We start from the raw sequence: 17,006 nt of genomic DNA, 5'->3' as shown, positions 1-17,006 counted from the left end.
TCGTGATTTTTTAAAAGTGGATTATTTGTTTTTCTGTTCTATATGCACATTCACAATTCGTTACCAAATTTAACCAAACTGCGTAGTTAATAAAGAATTATCGAATAGACATTATTACGTCGATTGTTCTATTACATAGAGTGCGAGATAACACAAAAGTTATGAGCTTCATTTATTTTTTCTTAGATAAGATCCCACGACGAAGTTAATGTTAAGTGATCAGTCTTAGAAAAAAAATCGTTTATAGGTATCCATAGATAAACAGTAAATAGGATTTCATCTTCTTAAACGTCACAATTTTAAATCTTTAATAGCGTACTTTTTTAAACTATTTCGTTATGTCAAAAAATTGGCTGCTTCTCTGAGGGATTTAACATTAAGAAATCCCAATTTTGTGAAATTTAAAATAAACCGTAAAATCTGAAAACATTTTTCAAAAAAATAAGGTTCCGCCTAATAGCGTTTTCCTTTGGGTCCTCGCGGAGCGCTCCCATGGAGGAATAAAACTAGGAGATCCTATTCTTCAAAAACAGTCTTTAACGAAGCTTGAAACTACTACTACCATTTTTATTGCTCCTTGGGAGCGCTCCGCGAGGACCCAAAGGAAAACGCTATTAAACTTTTTTGTGTCCTTGGGGCTGGATCTCATTAATTTCTAATAAGAAGAACCAGCTTTCTTAACTATTATTAAATTTACTATTTCAATATAATAATCATATTAGCGATGTAAGACTAATTGACTTTATTAAACTATTTAAAATATTAATCGAATAATATCATTCATTTGCATAATATCATTCATTTAAATACGTAATAACCCTTTGATGATGACAATAGCAGTTTACCCTTATGCTTTGAGTCGTCGATTTCAGTTTAAACTCCTAAATTAAGAATGAGTAGTAATTTAGTTGTTTTTGATGTGTGTTGGATATGTTGGAGAATATTTTCATTTCACGGTGATTCCCGGTATTAAATACTGCCAAAGAAATATAGCAACATTAACGAGGCCTATATTAAAAGCTTGTTTTGTTGAAGTTCGAAGTTAATTTGAAAATAACTTCAGAAATGAAGGTGGCTGTCGCAATTCCCAAACCGTAGATAAATAACAAGAATGCCCCGTATGTTTCATTGATGGTCAATGCTGAAAGACGTTTCGTCGGCTTTTTCCAAACAACTCTCGAAATGTAGAAATTGGTTTTGAAAAACGAGTAATCAATGAATTTCGTTTCCGTGACCAAGCCCATCCTAAAAATAGAGAATTTTAATTTTTTTGGAACCTCATCGCAAGAATGATAGGGGGTGGATACGAATTCTGAGAGAAATACGCGCCGTAACTTCGGAAACGATTGGGTCTGGTGGGATGCTAAAAATGGGGGAGGAATACTCGGGACGAAAGCAGGTGGGCTACCTCAGAACTAGACCCTATTTAGCGCCATCGTGTTGGCCTAATTTTGCTTACATATGCCAAAGTTATTTTAAACTTTTTTCTCGTAAATAAAATTTGCAATTGAAACATTTTTATATAGAGTTAATATTTAATAATTATTGTTTCGAAATTGTTGCTAAAATAATAGTGCACGTAGATGATGCTGCAATAGGGAAACGCCGGTAGGGATTTATTTGAACGTTCTGGGCGTCTGCTAGAGTTCTTTTTCCGATTTCAAGGGGGATTGAAAGGATTATAAGATCAAACAATTGATTAAATAATGTTTTTAACTTCTAACTATGGCGTAAAATGATCATTTTTATGCGCGAAAGAAGAAAAGATTTAGTAAACAATGTAAGTTTTATCAAACATAGTAAAATCATGTTTGGTTTCATTACTATGCCTTAGAAGTTAAATTAAATTTTTTTTAACCATATGATTAATATTTTCAATCGTCCTTGAAATAGGATGTAATAACTCTAGGTGACGCCCAGCGCGTCCAAATAAATCCCTACCGGCGTTTCCCTATTGCAGCGTCATCTTCGTACACTACTATTTTTGCAACAATTTCGAAGCAATAATTATTAAATATTAACTCTATATAAAATTTAGTGTATCAATTGCAAATTTTATTTATGAGAAAAAAGTTTAAAATAACTTTGGCATATGTAAGCAAAATTAGGCCAACACGATGGCGCTAAATAGGGTCTAGTTCTGAAGTAGCCCACCTGCCTTTCGTCCCGAGTATTCCTCCCCCAATTTTAGCATCCCACCAGACCCAATCGTTTCCGAAGTTACGGCGCGTATTTCTCTCAGAATTCGAATCCACCCCCACCATCCATGCTCATCGAATAGAGCAGCATATTTCTTACCCAAGGCTTATCTGCTCAATAAACTCCGGGCACCTTTTGAATTCGGTGCTGACAGGAAAGACGAAAATCAGATATTTGATTCGTTCCTCGTTAAAGTAAAAGTTAAACTTTCTAAAATCAGCGTCATTTTCCAAAAGAATTGAGAGCATATTGTCGAGGTACAACTTTGGTATAAGGATTCCTGCTTTTCCCAAAAATACGTCCTGATAAGTATCACCGTCTAAGAGTTCCACTACCTCCATGTATTGAACTCTCTTAGCCAAGGAAAATTTGGGTTGACTATCCATGGTGGACGTTTCCTATATAGTAACACAACAATTACCAGAAGAGGCGATAATAACAAGGAAAATCTTACCCATTCTTCAAAAAAGCCAGCTCCGTTACCATTTGGGCTAAATCGAATTTTTGCGTTGGTGTATTTACTAAAACTTTCCAGGCTTTCGATTAAGACGTGTTCCGTTGAGTACAGTTCCGTTTTTAGTTCGGATCCCATGAATGTTGACAGAATGGAAATAGCTATCAGCCACGAACCAATAATGATCCTTAATGAAATGATTTTCGGAACCCGTTCAAAGGCTGAAACATAATTTGAAATAAGCTTTAGCAAAATGCGCGAGATATAAGATTAATCAAGATATCAAAAGAGAGGTAAATTCTTACGTTCGAAGAAAAATATGCTGAAGAAATTCCATGACATATTGCAAAAATTTCGAACTTTCCGAAGAGTTGATGTTTTTTGCCGACGTCTTACCTGACCCGTGTCTGTAACAAACTCGGAAAGCTTCGCCAGGAGTGGTAGAACGAAGATACACAAAAGAAGCAGGCATGTAACCTAAAAACAATGCAGTTATCCTTGATTAGAGTATTTGTGAACTTTGTTGGGCATACTTTATACAGAGTTCACCAAAAAGGGGGGTAGGACCGAAGTAGTGGGTTCTATACGATTGGGAGGACCAAAACACAACGGGTTCTACTTGTCGATTTTGAGTTGAAAAGGTCCTATTACATTTTGCCGTTCGGGACTCCATTTATGAGTTACTAGCTGTTACCCGCGGCGTCGCTCGCGTGTAGTAAGAACTTCCATCAAAATGTTATAAAGAATGGGTAGATTTTACTGATGACTAATATTTTTGTAGCACCGTAGGAGCGAAGGCACTCGGTGTTGCCCGTCAGCCGGTCAGAACATTTTTTATTACTTTTCATGCGGACATTATTCCATAAAGAAGGGTTTTTAATTTCTGGACGCCATTTAAAAAGATGGCAACAAATCGAACTCAAAAGACCATTCAACCCGCCTATAGGTTAAAGGAAAGCAGTGAACTAAATGTTTACAAAATCGGTTGAAAAGCGCGGACTTTGTTGCATAGAGAAGATTTTTTACATTTCTGGGCGCCATTTATTAAGATGGCGGCGGATTGGAAAACTCTTTCTTAGTACGCGCCTTTCTAGTTATGAGCAACGTTCCTGCAAATTTTCTGCCTTCCATGGCAAGCGGTTTGGGATGGGCGTTGATTATCAGTCAGTCAGGACTTTGATTTATATACGCGATGTACGAGGTTACCTCCCATTTTTAAAATGTGAGTAGTTTTTGGTAAGCGCCATCTAGTGAGCGAATTCTGTAGTTTGATTTTATTCCGTATTTTAAAAATGGCCGCGGACAACAACAATCTTTATGACACAGAGTTAAGCCTTTGTCAGGTCCCGAATGAAGTTTGCAAACCCGCGATCTCCACTCCCTTAAATCCCTATCACTACTTTTACAGCCAAGAACGGAACATGTTCTACCCCAACTTGCCATTTTTATTTTTCAAAACTTACTAATTAGCAATGAGAATTAAAAAATATGTTCAAATCATCGGATTCACCGAGCCAAAGGATTTCAGACGATGGTTTTGAACTTACTGCTTTTGAACGCTAGATGGCTTTAAACACCGACGTTTAAAGAGACAAAAATACCTAATTTACGCTTTACTTCGACGCTAGATGGCGGTTGCAAAAACTACTAAGACGCAATGGCAGCCCCCCTGGAATTTGCCTGGTAAACCACGTATAGATATACTAGCTGTTACCCGCGGCGTCGCTCGCGTATAATAAGAACTTCCATCAAAATGATATAAAGAATGGGTAGCTTTTACTGATGAGTGATGACTGATATTTTTGTAGCACCCTAGGAGCGAAGGCACTCGGCGATGCCCGTCAGCCCGTCGGAACATTTTTTATTTCTTTTCACTCGGACATTATTCCATACAGAAGGGTTTTAAATTTTTGGCCACCATTTAAAAAGATGGCAACAAATCGAACCCAAAAGACCATTCAGCCCGTCTATAGGTTAAAGGAAACCAGTGTACTATATAATATTTGCGAAATCGGTTGAAACGCGCGGACTTTGTTGCATAGAGAACATTTTTTTACATTTCTAGGCGCCATTGGATTGGAAAAATCTTTTTTAGTGCGCGCCTACTACTTATGAGTAACGTTCCTGCAAATTTTTAGCCTTGGGCTGGGCGTTGATTATCTGTCAGTCAGGACATTGATTTATATAGATATAGATAGATTTTGTGGAAAATTGTTATCAAAATAATATCTTACCGAATTGTCCATGGTCAGGAAAGCCATGGAATATTTTCCAACTTCAGTTGGTGGCCCTGTCATTAAGGTTAACTCTGACGTCAAGAATACTGGTGAATAGTACCAAAAATCGTCCTTCTCAACCCCCGAAAGTTCCACGGGAAATAGTACGCCCGATACATTCTAAAGTAACCAGTTAAAAGTCTCCTACATAGTGATCGCAGCGCGAGCCAGCTTTGATTAAGGGCGTCCAATTCGAGATTGCAAGCACACCTTCCCAACTGGCTCATGCTACGATATCGTTTTAGACGTATTGGATGATAATAAAAAAAATCAATCAATTCATTGTGTATTTTCTTTGATTTTTTACCTGAATTGGTTGGATGGAGGTTCCATTTATTATCAACTCCTCATAAGGAATAGGAATGTATTCAACTCTGAGTATTCGAAAGATATTTATTTATTCTATTTATTTTGTCAGAAGCACGTTATACTATTTGAATGAAACCCCTGACCTCATATTAAATATTTTGAGAAATAACTCGTCCATTAACTTGAACAATTGCAATAATGAATCTTGAGATAGAAGTTCCTAATAGTTTTGATTTACATTTTAATATCTCGATAGCCAGTAGCAGGGATAGATTTAATTTTAGAAATAGGAATGGAGAACAGAGTAATCTGGGCGCGCGTCAAAGTCCCGGACCCCCTTCCCCGGGACGGGGGTGGGAGTATGAAAGAAGAGGCGGCTCATAGCGAAAGAGGTAGTAAGGAATAACGTACTTTTCGCCGTCTCGTCACCAACGTCATCAAAACGTAGTTTAAGTGAGCCAATAAGATAATTTAAACTTTTCATTATGTGTTAGAGGGAGGGGCTCTATACTGGGCTATGAGTCGAACTGAAGTAAATACTAACCGTTCTCCATTCTTACTTCTAAAATTAAATCTATCCCTGCCAGTAGTAAGTCGTTTAAAATTACCTCGCATACTACAATTGGAACACTCGGGCAATTCACCGCTCTGAAAAAGTATGGAATGAACTTTGGTATACCAACAAAAACCCAGAATGAAGTGTCTAATTTTATAATTGAATAAAGTAACTTTTATTACTTGTATTTGAAGACCCGATCTTCGCTGTTATTATGTTTGGTGAAATTGAACCCAAATATATTCCCACAACTCATGGCTTATCAGATGACGAAGAACGATTTTTTGGGGGAATTCTTCCAATTACTTCTTATAGATTAAAGGCAGTATGAAGTCTTGTCTGAGAGAGCTACCGCTCTCGTAGAATAGGGAATATGTGTACTAAATAGCAGGGAAATCGGTTGTAATGCATGAACATTTTTCCATAAAAAAGGCTTTTTTATACTACACTTTTTTAAAGCCACTACGGCCACTAGGGGCTTTGAAAAAGTGTCCTTGTTTCGTCAAGGATTATGTATAAATGCTGGTTTTTAAGGACTAAACTTTTTTTATATAATATCTGGGCGGCTGGGCCTTTTTGGGGAGAAACGTTATTTCGAAAATAAATAAGTTCTGGAATTGTCCAGCTAGATCGTCCCCATTTTTATGAGAAACTAAATCGTTACTTACAGTTGGAATTGTCGGAAAATACAATGCACTGTATAACAGCACAATATGCTAGATAATCCTTGAAACCGCGTGAGACTAATACCGTTTTCCTTTGGGCCAATTTTGTGTTGCCGGCGCTGGCGGCAAAAAAACCCAATTTCGCGTAATGCTGTTACAGGATCAAACAAATTATCGACAAGTTCAAATGTCAATGGAATATACCCATGACAGTAACATATTTAATCTTGTTTCAATGGAACACACTATTCGTTCGACTTTGGTACGAAATAGCTATGTTCGTAAGAAGTCAGTTCTATACTAGTACAAAGTGCGTATTCCAATGGTAGGGTGGAAAATGCCCCTTAAGAACCGATAAATGCAAGTTTGCCATGTAAATCCATTGGTGTTACGATCACGTGATCGTGACGACACAATAAATGTTGTAGTATGCATATTCCATTGGAAAAATGTCACATTCCCATCGCCCTAATTGCCGGAACAAAAGCGTGAAAGCCGAATTTCCCTTCCGAAAAGTATTTCAGTTCAGTTCTACTCAATTTAGAGCTTGCGCAGTGCCATTCTTTGATCATTTTTGATGCAACTTTCCACACCCACTTTGCTTTTCGACCTTTGGGATCTTTGCGGATATCCAACTGGGCCTTGACTTTACCAACGCCATCTACATTTTTTTCTAGGGACATGAATATGCCTGATAATTACACGATCGCTCCGCGTTCGTTACATCACTACTTAGCCGACGTTCGAGCAGACGATAATTATGAAACGATAGCCCATGAAATCGTATTCCAATGGACTTTTTAAGCGCCATGTTTCGAATTATTACTGCCGTGTTGGCAAGTCAGTAGTGCTGGCATGGCGCTGGGAGTTCAAGGCTAATTTTACCAATGGAGCACGCACAGCGTCTCATCACTACTGAACTTAAACCATTGGAATACGCAAAGGTTTTTCGAGCGCCTCCGGCAGTAAAAAATCTGCCCAAAGGAAAACGCCATTAGTTTGAGAGCCGAAATGGTGCAATGGAGCGCGAGATTTGAATTGAAACTTCTTATGAAATGCAGTGCGTTCTGGCGCGTTAGCTAGTGCGTATTATAAAGAGAAATTATTTCGAAACGTATCCAAATTGGTTAACTTATCTTTACATTATGAAAAATAAGATATATTACCTTTTCAGCCTTTGCTGGTGCTGTAATGAAAGGTTATTTCTTGAAAAATGGGTTTTGCAAGCCTAGGCTAAACTTGACTTTCTGCGGACAAGGACTAAGGTGGTTCTTGACTTGGTCAATAATATTAATTTGAGAGATACACGACATTTTTTACATAAGTTTATCGCGTGATCAAATAAATCGACCTGCTGTGGTTGAACAATTTCCTTATTTTATTTTCATATTCAGTAGAGGGTTATTTAGGACTCTGGCAACCAACAGAGACATTTTAAATTTATCGGGACTAAAATAAAGAAATGGTAAATGTTAAAGAAATAACATGAGGTGTTTCGCGATGGTTGCCTTCCAATTACTTAAAAACTACAGCGAAGTTACTTTTCGGAATACTCTTAAATTAACAAATAAATATTCAGGGTGTGCCTTTTGAAGTTTCATCAAAACAATTAAGTCTTAGTATGTTATTTTAATTAATTTGTAAGATATGGTAGAAAGGTTTTTCACTGTACTAAGTCAGCACCTTCAGAGCAATTTTGTCCAATTTTCGTGCTGGTTGATAAAGAAGTAAACCTAGCCATGTGCGTGCTTAGTTAACAATGCGCCTTGACTTCTTGGTAAGTGTCAAAATAAAAGTAACGAAAAGCGATTTGCATCTATAAATAATGCGAGCGTTGCATAAACTTGCTTTTATACAGAAAAGGTCTTAGTCGATATTAATTGGTGAGAGAAAAAAACATGGTTTACTTACGTAACTTGCGTGATAAAAATAATCAAATTGCTATAGCTGAAGGTTTTCCATGTTTTATTAATTATATTCAGAAGCGGGTTAGTTAAGACCCCGAAAACCGATAGAGACGTTTTCATAGAAACGGGACTAACATGGAGATATGGTAGGGGTTAATGTTCACACATAGAATATTTTTAAGAATGTACAATGCGTTATGTTAGGGTGTGTCAAGAACAATTTTTTTGAAGTAGTAATATCAGAAGTAAGATGAGACTAGAAGTAAAGAGCTTCAGCAGATCCTGGCACTAGTGAACATATTTGAGGATTTTATGCCGCTTCCATCGCACCTACACTAGAGAGAAAAAAATTGGTCGAGTTCCAAAAACTTTCCTACCCCCTTTCCCTCAACCTAATGCCGTGGAACACGGACGCGGGTGTTTGAATGTAGTTCGGCCGTCTACCGCCACGAGCCTCTCACGTTTTTGAGGGAAAATTCAGAAACCGCTACCAGAGGGCCAACCGTTGGTGTGTTATCAAGAATATTCACTTTCGCCAAGTGAAGAATTTGGTTAGCTCAGTACTTCTAGTCTCATCTTACTTCTGGTAATATTACAATTTTCCAAAGTAGTGATTGGGAAATATCACGTTAGCGGAACGGCGGAACGGTGGAACGACTAAGCTGATAGATTAAACAGAAATGCCGATGATCATTCTACATGCACTGATAACGCTAGTAAAACGCATGCCCAGTTTATTTGTTGGAAAAAAAGCTCGATATAGGCCCCGCTTCTACGTAACACATTGTGCGTCCCTTTAATTGTAGTCCAGTTTTAGATCAGCACTGAATTTAATATTCGACTGATTTGCTTAAAATTGCCCGCTGATAGCTCAATTCCAGAAATTTAGTTTATTTCAATATAAAGTCAAGAGACAATTGATTAGTCATAGAGAAAAAAGACACGGCGATGCCACCATAAGGGCTACTCTAAAAAGTATTTTATTAATGACCCCTTATTTAAATTAGCTTAGTCTTTCAATTATTACTTACGTATAAGGGCTCATTTTCCACCCAAAAATCGCCATTGGTACAACCATCCTCGTTGGAACACCCTATATATAAAAGTTTTTCCTTCCGTACGTATTCAATTTAGATGTTAGCTCGTTAAAGCGATATTTAAAAATGGAAAACAAAGGTTTAACGAATACTAAGGTATTGACAAAAACGTGGCATAACCAATTGTTACTTGTTCAAATGAGAGAAATAAAATTATTATAAGCCAGATTTGACGAATTTTCCAGATTGATACGCTATAGATATTCGGTTTAGAATTGCTTAGGACTCCAGAAATACTGCGAGTCTCGTGCCGACTTCACACTATTTCATTTCTGTTATTTTTACAATGGAATTCTTAATTTTATAGCTTGCTGAGGGCGAGACATATACACGTGGATTTAGAGCGTATTCTTTCCACTTACGATTCTTCTACAAGACCCGATCATGAAGTCGGTAAGTCAAAATACATTGCAGACATAAATTACGCTATTTAAATCACAAATATATAGCCTTTGGAATAACTGGATAAGAAAGCGTATATTACTTTTTTGTATAAATGACACTAATTGTACTCAAGATTCGCAGTTTTATACTTCCCACAAAAACACATTTAAAAATCGACCATTTATACCTTCTATCAGCCATATTTTCCTTCTCTCACGACAAACAAAGGGGGTCTGCCTTTAATGAGCATTTAGAAATAGCGGCCGCTGTTTTTTGAAATAGCAGTGTTACACCAAAGTTTTGAAACTTCATAACACTTGCGAGAATTGCTGAATATGTAACTGCCGTAGCCGGTAAACTGTGGTGATGAGGACCGGGCCCTATTATGGGATCCGTTCGTACGATAACCGCTCGTTTTTGGGCTTCTCATCAAAGCTTATCTACTGGAAACGAATAACACTGCAATAGAAACTGCTCTATGAAACGTCTAATGAGAAATAACTTTGTACTTTTTTTGAAATAGGAAATCCAACTATTGTTCGAGTCAGTATCTACGTCAACAGTTTAGTGTCTGTCAGTGACGTCAACATGGTGATTACTAATTAACTTATATATAAAGTAAACAAAATAGTTACTAATGGTTAAGCAATGCTACAATGAATCGTTAATATAGCAAGAATGTTTCACTTTCTGATATCTGAAGCGAAACCTTCTTGCTAAAAACAGTTAATAAGTTTATGACGTCACTTAGACAGAGTTTCTGTATATATACAGGAGTATACCATCGACGTTCAATTTATTCTTTCATGGAATGATTCGCGACTAAACTTCCCATCCTGCTGTCATAATAGTAAACCGGTCGAACCAGGATGTATTACGGAAGAAATAAGCGATAACCAAAATTTCTCTGACCCATGCGAGCACGTCGGATCCGCCGAAAATTGTACCAATAATTGCAAGGACAAGTACGACGTGCGGGTCGTGAAGAGCCGTATCTGGAAACCGGACTTATTCTTTGTCAACTCTAAGAATATATATTTTCATAATGAACCCTTACCTAATATACGATTCCTTCTTAGACCAGAAGGCAACTTAGTATACACAAAGAGGTGAATACGACAAAGATGAGTTGGTAGTTCTGGAGTAGAAATTTGAGTGGTGGACCAACTGTCTTCTATATAGTTTATAGATCATTTCCAAAAAAGTCCTAATCTATACGTGGTTCTATTATGAGTAACAAGGGTGGTTTGAACGAATCATTCTTCAAGCCGAAAGACATGATTTCGGTTACAAGACACGAGTATCTGACATATGTGCCAATCGAGGAGTATAAAAATTCCACTAATGAGGGTTAATAAAAATTTATATTTTAAGGCGTTCAACAAGTAGAACTTAATAATAGGCCAGTATACTATCACTGATGAAGTTTACCATTAATTTTAGCATAAAAGCATTTATTGGTTGGCGTACTAATGCCCATTAAAATTGCATTAAATTGCATTCTAGTCTAGTTGGTGATATATTTCTCAAAAACCCAAGAAAATTGGTATTAGATATTTCTACTCCTGGACTACCAACGATCTCAAAAGAAACATACGAGTTTCATGAGGATTTAATTTCTTCTTTTCTTTCACGTTATACCAGATTGACACTCGATTTGGAGTGCAGGATGGATGTGAGAAACTTCCCTCTCGACACCCAGTACTGCCCTCTCATCATTTGCTCCAGTAAGAAAAATCATTGATTTGTGTTTGAAATCCATCTTCGTTATCTTAGACAAACCTTAGTAAACTTCAAATAAGAGTGTAGTCCACTGTCTTAATATCTAAATGGTGGATCACATATTGATTTTATTTTCTGACTCCTAATGGTGGAAGCTGAAATAATTTATTATACAATTTTCCTTTGACAGATACATTAAATGAAAACGATCTATTACTGGCTTGGGACGATTACAATGAAAAAAGTGTCCAGCTAGATCCAGATTTGGAATTAACTGAATTCGACCTCATTTCGCCTGTCAAAACTGGAACAAGAAAACTAATGTATGATGGAACGGGTAAGAAGTTACAACTCAATACTGCATGCCTATCGTAAACTTTAAATTTGGGATAAATGGTGTTTTTTAATTCTAATTTTTTTAATATAAATATAAAAGTGCTACTCCATGGAATTCATTAAAATTATAAGTTTATTTACAAACTATAAATTATTTTGGGGGCTTTCGGACCGCAGTCCTTCATCAGCCAAATTTTAAATCTATATATACTTTTAATTAATACTGCCTAACTTATCCTTAAAAAGATTAAATTTGCCTTGATTTGTCATTGGACCAAAAGGTTGTGATGACCTTGGTCCACTCACTCGCGCATAAATTAGTTCAAATTACTAAAGAAAGCTTTAATGTTTTCACCGTCGAGCCTTTTAGTTTTAAAGGATATTTAAATGTAATATTTTAAAGTGAAACAGATATTCAACGATACTATAAAATAATTTCTTTTGAAAAAATATGCTTCATTCAAATAATAAAATTATTTATTTTGATTTAAAAATTAAGTTACTCCAGAGAGTGCACAAAAGTTGAATATGAGTCGGGTTCATCTTGTTGAATAATAGCGTTGTAAGACACTTTTTGAACTTTCGTATCCATGAGTTACCACATTTTGAATATGATTCAAGAGAGATATGTGTATCTATAATGAATAAACCTGGATTTTTATTGTGATTGAATGTACAGTACTAGATAAAATGCAAAGTTAACATATTTCAAATGTCTTTTAATAGATATATCTGGAAACTTCAGCTGCGTCAACGCCACTTTCGTATTTAAACGGCAAAATAGTTATCACCTAGTGTATTCTTACATGCTGACGTAAGAGTAATTTGAAACAAACTATGCAACTCTTATGGAAACATGAAGGCAACCCTAAATTATAAATGATAAAAGATATTCACCTATTTATAAGAAGTGTAAATACCTAATCAATCATGTTGAGCTCAAGAACATTTCTGTCATACAAGCGCAATAAAACATAGCTTTTATAATAAAAATGGATCTAAGATGTATAATTTTGGGAATACATGTTTTCATGGTCTTGTTGTAGCGCTTGTAATACAAATGTAATTATACTTTTATACATTTGTATGCGACAGTACATTTATAGTCATTGTCTCATGGATGTCCTTCTGGTTGGACGTCAGTTCCGCACCAGCCCGAACTAGTTTGGGAGTAACAACTCTACTAACATTAACAACAACAGCTGCCAGTATTAGATCACATCTACCTCCTGTGGCTTACGTTACCGCGGTCGATGTTTGGTTAGGATTCTGCTCCTTCTTCGTCTTTACAGCTCTACTAGAATTTCCTCTGTCCAATTACATCGGCAGGAGATATATACCAAGGCACTGGACACCGCCGAAATGGCTTTACTTGGTTGGTTTGTCTCAGCGCATAATCCCAATGCTCAAAGTTTAAATAGTGATAATTTTGTTAATCAAATACTTGGATTTTTTTTTTCGAGTTTTCGGGGTATATCAATTTGACTAAATCTTAATTGTTTAATTACATTTTCTCTGAGAATATCTCAACATTAAAGCAAGTTATTATAGACGACTAGGTAGAATCTAACAGCGTAAAGTATAACTTGAAACTATTACTTTTGAACTGGGATAGATGTAATTTTAGAAGCACGAATTGAGAACAGAGTAATCTGGGCGCGTCTCAGTCCCAGATCCGTTTCCCTGGGACGGGGGGGGGGTATGAAAGAACAGGCGGGTCATATAGCAACAGAGGTAGAAAGAAATTACGTATTTTTCGCCGTCCCCGTCAGCAACGTCATGAAAACGTAGTTTAAGTGAGCCAATAAGATAATTTAAAATTTTCGTTACATGTTGGAGGGAGGGGCTCTATACTGGGCTATGAGTCAGACTGATGTGAATACTATCCGTTCTCCATTCCTTCTTCTAAAATTACACCTATCCTTGTTTTGAAGGTATCTTAATTAATAAAGATTAAAAGAAAATAACAATAATTTAACTTGTTAAGTTAATCCAACCACTACGGATCAAACTTTTATAAACTTCAATTGAACCAAGCATTTTAAAGCACACTTTGATAAAATATTATTTGAATTTGTTATTTAGGACACAAAATTGATCAAATATTTCATGTTTCCTTGTGTTTAGGTTCTTTGGACCAATTCGATCTCTGGAAGCCGGGTCCCCAAAAAGATGTACACGGGACTCGATTACGCTCTTTTGTTAGATAAGTGCTGCAGGGTGGTTTATCCGGTTTTATTTTTAATTTTCAACGCCATCTACTGGCCTTACTACATCTACGAGGCTAGTTCTAGAAGTTCTGTTAAATGAAACAACGAACCCAATTATAGAATACTAACAATCGAATATAAATATCAGATAGCACTTCAACCGTGAAAAGGCGACACACAGAATTTAAGTAGAGTTACGAAAGTTCACAAACCCCGCTCATATCCATCCCACCCACTGTATGAGAAAACTATAATTTGCCACGCTATCTGAACATCCTCTTTAACTCTGTGAATTTTGTCATCAAATAAAAAGGCTAGAAACATTCTACCGTTAAATTTGTTTTCAATTTAATTTTTCATGTAGCCATTAACATTTTCAAATGAGAGTTAAAATCATTTTCACAGGCTTTTATATGCATAAGAGATTTAGCTTAGACAAAACGTTTCCATTATCAACAACAAATTTCTTAATTAAGAAAAACTATGAAAACGTTCTTATGCTGCACATTAACAACGGATAGTTCTTTTCTTAACCATAAACAAACAAAAATAAAATTCTAAGGTTGATTTAAAGGTTTTTTTAGCCACGTGATGGGCTTCTTCTAAGTTTGAAAATCAGAAAGGATTCCATAATATACGTATAAATTTCAGATTGTAAGTTACGGTTTGTGTTTAGTTCATATTTAAGAATAAATTCAAGTTTGCTTTTTCCAAAAACCATATTTCCTTTTTCCGATGTTTTGTTAACTGCTAAATCAATCGTATAATGTTGCTGTTCTTCATTGGTCGTTGCCATCATGGAGTAATTCAGGCACTTTTAAATATACATGGTTTACAGACTACCATTTACACAGAGAGACCAGGCTTCAGGTTTTACACAAGGAGACCTGACTCACTGGGTGTAAATGGTATGAATCCGCCTAGCCTGTAAAAGCTATCTATAACTTCACAGAAAAAGTCAATGGAAAAGATGTTACTAACAAGTTTCAGAATTATTCGGCGGGTATTATTTTCATATTTATATTAATTTAATATAAAATACTTCCATATTTATTATATTTAACGCTGCTACTTGAAAATTGGTTATAATCAACACTTCTACTTTGAAGATCATAACCTTTAAGATGACATGTTGGCTTCGATAAGAAACGACAGACAACTCCTGACAATATAACGGCGCTACCGAGTAAGGAATACAAAGTTGGTCTATATCCATTAAGAGTCATTTCAAAAACAATGGAAAACGGAACGAAAGATAAACCAATCAAGGCTTGGGCTCCAGATTCACCCAAACGATGCGCGAAACTGTATAACAGATTAGACCCCGCAATTGCCACTGATGAAGCAACAGCAGCCAAGATCCAAACGTCACAATCAAGATGAAACACTTTATCACTAAAGAAAATTTCGGCAACGCTGATCAAAGTCAGTAACAAATATAAAACAAAATTCAAGGCGTAAAGGTTAAAGTTTAAAATTTTCTTCGAAACTAAACACGTTGTAGCGTAGGCGAATGCTGATAACAAGGCGCAACCAATACCGCGGACGTCCAACGCCATACCACCAAAGATGAAAGAAGGTTGACTGACGAGAAACACGCCGCAGATGGCCAAAATTGATCCGAATATCGAAGAGGATTTAAATTTTTCTTCTGATACCATTGGAGATATTATATTGACTATTAACGCGTTTAAAGCCGTAATTGCTGAGACATCGGACTGCGGTATGTAAACCAATGCAAATTGCTCACAGTAAAGGTAGGTCATCCAACCTAGCAACCATAATATCATGAAGGGTATTTGCGACTTGCTCCATTTCGGACCATCATTGGAGGACACTACCAGAAAGGGTTGATAAAACAGGACACCGATGATCCATCTATACATGCTCATTACCATGACGTTATCGGTCTTCAAGAACCTTTTCTGAAGGACTTGACCAAAGGCGGCACTTAGATTCGCGCCTAAACAAAGACAAGTTGGTAAAATTACCGAAAATTTCGACCACAGTGATAACATTGATGCGGAGCTGAGCCGGTTACGAAACATTATACGCGATGGCAAGAACTCTTATTGATAAAACCTGAAAAACAATTTGTTAACTATGTACGGTAGAAGCATTTTACTGTTTTGTTTAGTTTACATTTGTATCGTTCTTTCATTTTGCAAGGTCGAATTTTGTCAGCCGTATGTTTTAAACTAAGACCATTAAACACAGATGGACTGGAAAGGAGATACGGATGGCGCGTGGTTCTTTTAGGACAGCGCCCCTCGAGCGCCACGCCGCGATCAATATTGGAACTTTTTCGACTCAAACTATAGCCATAACATGATTTATGAGTCGAAACGTTTCGGGACTCTGCCGCTAGGGCGACGACAGGCCTTGCCATTAAAAGAACGGAGGTTTTAGCTTATCATTCCAGTCCAACTGTGTTTAATGGTCTTAGTTTTAACCCAATCAGACGCAGTACATACGTTTACAAGGTCAATATTTTAAATTAAATCGAAAAATAAAATATTTTAAAAATAAACCTAAAAATTCATCTGATTAATGATGAATCATAATCAAAACACAAGTGCTTTTTGGAAATAGTATTATCGAAGGCGTATAGGGATAACAGAAACCCTGGCCATATGACGTGCAATTCACATTACTTCTGAGACCAACATTATACACTGAGAGAAAAAACCGCTGTTTTAACAGGGGAAATTTACAGGAACAGTTAGTTTTTTCACAATGCTTTTAAAGTACGTAAAAATAACTATCTGCACCCGCCATGTTGTCGTGCACTGCCAGCAATCCTTTACCCGAAACATTTCAGCCTCATTTTGACCCCCTCGTAACTCGGTACTGGGGAATAGTACACCACTCATATTTGCACCTCAAGGGCA

General features: G+C 36.6%; 3 protein-coding genes across 3 annotated transcripts; 1 reads left to right on the top strand and 2 right to left on the bottom strand.

The window, feature by feature from the left end:
• Nucleotides 1–335: 335 nt before the first annotated feature.
• LOC149713456 (uncharacterized) lies at nucleotides 336–6,523 on the bottom strand. Its single transcript, XM_089848126.1, has 11 exons — nucleotides 6,463–6,523; nucleotides 5,977–6,174; nucleotides 5,847–5,886; nucleotides 5,382–5,458; nucleotides 5,237–5,303; nucleotides 4,888–5,049; nucleotides 2,959–3,130; nucleotides 2,654–2,874; nucleotides 2,299–2,597; nucleotides 846–1,245; nucleotides 336–420 (listed from the first exon to the last, which is right to left on the bottom strand). The coding sequence occupies exons 2-10, from the start codon at nucleotides 6,048–6,050 to the stop codon at nucleotides 1,014–1,016; spliced, it is 1,344 nt and encodes a 447-aa protein (XP_089704252.1). The 5' UTR covers nucleotides 6,051–6,174; nucleotides 6,463–6,523; the 3' UTR covers nucleotides 336–420; nucleotides 846–1,013.
• A 3,245-nt stretch (nucleotides 6,524–9,768) lies between these two features.
• LOC149713455 (glutamate-gated chloride channel-like) lies at nucleotides 9,769–13,322 on the top strand. Its single transcript, XM_089849542.1, has 7 exons — nucleotides 9,769–9,856; nucleotides 10,371–10,438; nucleotides 10,622–10,956; nucleotides 11,492–11,574; nucleotides 11,760–11,906; nucleotides 12,632–12,719; nucleotides 13,001–13,322. Exons 2-7 carry the CDS (start codon nucleotides 10,436–10,438, stop codon nucleotides 13,320–13,322), a joined length of 978 nt encoding a protein of 325 aa, XP_089705668.1. The 5' UTR covers nucleotides 9,769–9,856; nucleotides 10,371–10,435.
• A 465-nt stretch (nucleotides 13,323–13,787) lies between these two features.
• LOC149713454 (uncharacterized) lies at nucleotides 13,788–16,163 on the bottom strand. Its single transcript, XM_089849541.1, has 2 exons — nucleotides 15,158–16,163; nucleotides 13,788–13,843 (listed from the first exon to the last, which is right to left on the bottom strand). Exons 1-2 carry the CDS (start codon nucleotides 16,161–16,163, stop codon nucleotides 13,788–13,790), a joined length of 1,062 nt encoding a protein of 353 aa, XP_089705667.1.
• Nucleotides 16,164–17,006: the final 843 nt, after the last annotated feature.

The sequence above is a fragment of the Phalangium opilio genome, unplaced genomic scaffold (assembly GCF_054372755.1).
Source record: "Phalangium opilio isolate 3A_F unplaced genomic scaffold, DU_Popi_V2 ptg000009l_1, whole genome shotgun sequence".
In the NCBI taxonomy this organism is placed as follows: Eukaryota; Metazoa; Arthropoda; class Arachnida; order Opiliones; family Phalangiidae; genus Phalangium; species Phalangium opilio.
The sequence above is the reverse complement of the archived record's forward strand: the minus strand, read 5'-3'. Positions and strand labels throughout refer to the sequence as shown.

Coding starts and splice junctions, on each gene's coding strand:
- LOC149713456 (XM_089848126.1), bottom strand. CDS start 6,050: ATGAGTTGTGGGAATATATTTGGGTTCAATTTCACCAAACATAATAAC. Junction 3,131..4,887: donor TCCTGACCATGGACAATTCG/GTAAGATATTAT, acceptor CATTGTTTTTAG/GTTACATGCCTGCTTCTTTT. Junction 2,875..2,958: donor CAGCATATTTTTCTTCGAAC/GTAAGAATTTAC, acceptor ATTATGTTTCAG/CCTTTGAACGGGTTCCGAAA.
- LOC149713455 (XM_089849542.1), top strand. Junction 11,907..12,631: donor ACTAATGTATGATGGAACGG/GTAAGAAGTTAC, acceptor GTCTTTTAATAG/ATATATCTGGAAACTTCAGC. Junction 12,720..13,000: donor GTGTATTCTTACATGCTGAC/GTAAGAGTAATT, acceptor TGTATGCGACAG/TACATTTATAGTCATTGTCT.
- LOC149713454 (XM_089849541.1), bottom strand. CDS start 16,163: ATGTTTCGTAACCGGCTCAGCTCCGCATCAATGTTATCACTGTGGTCG. Junction 13,844..15,157: donor TAAATATAATAAATATGGAA/GTATTTTATATT, acceptor TTATTAATTAAG/ATACCTTCAAAACAAGGATA.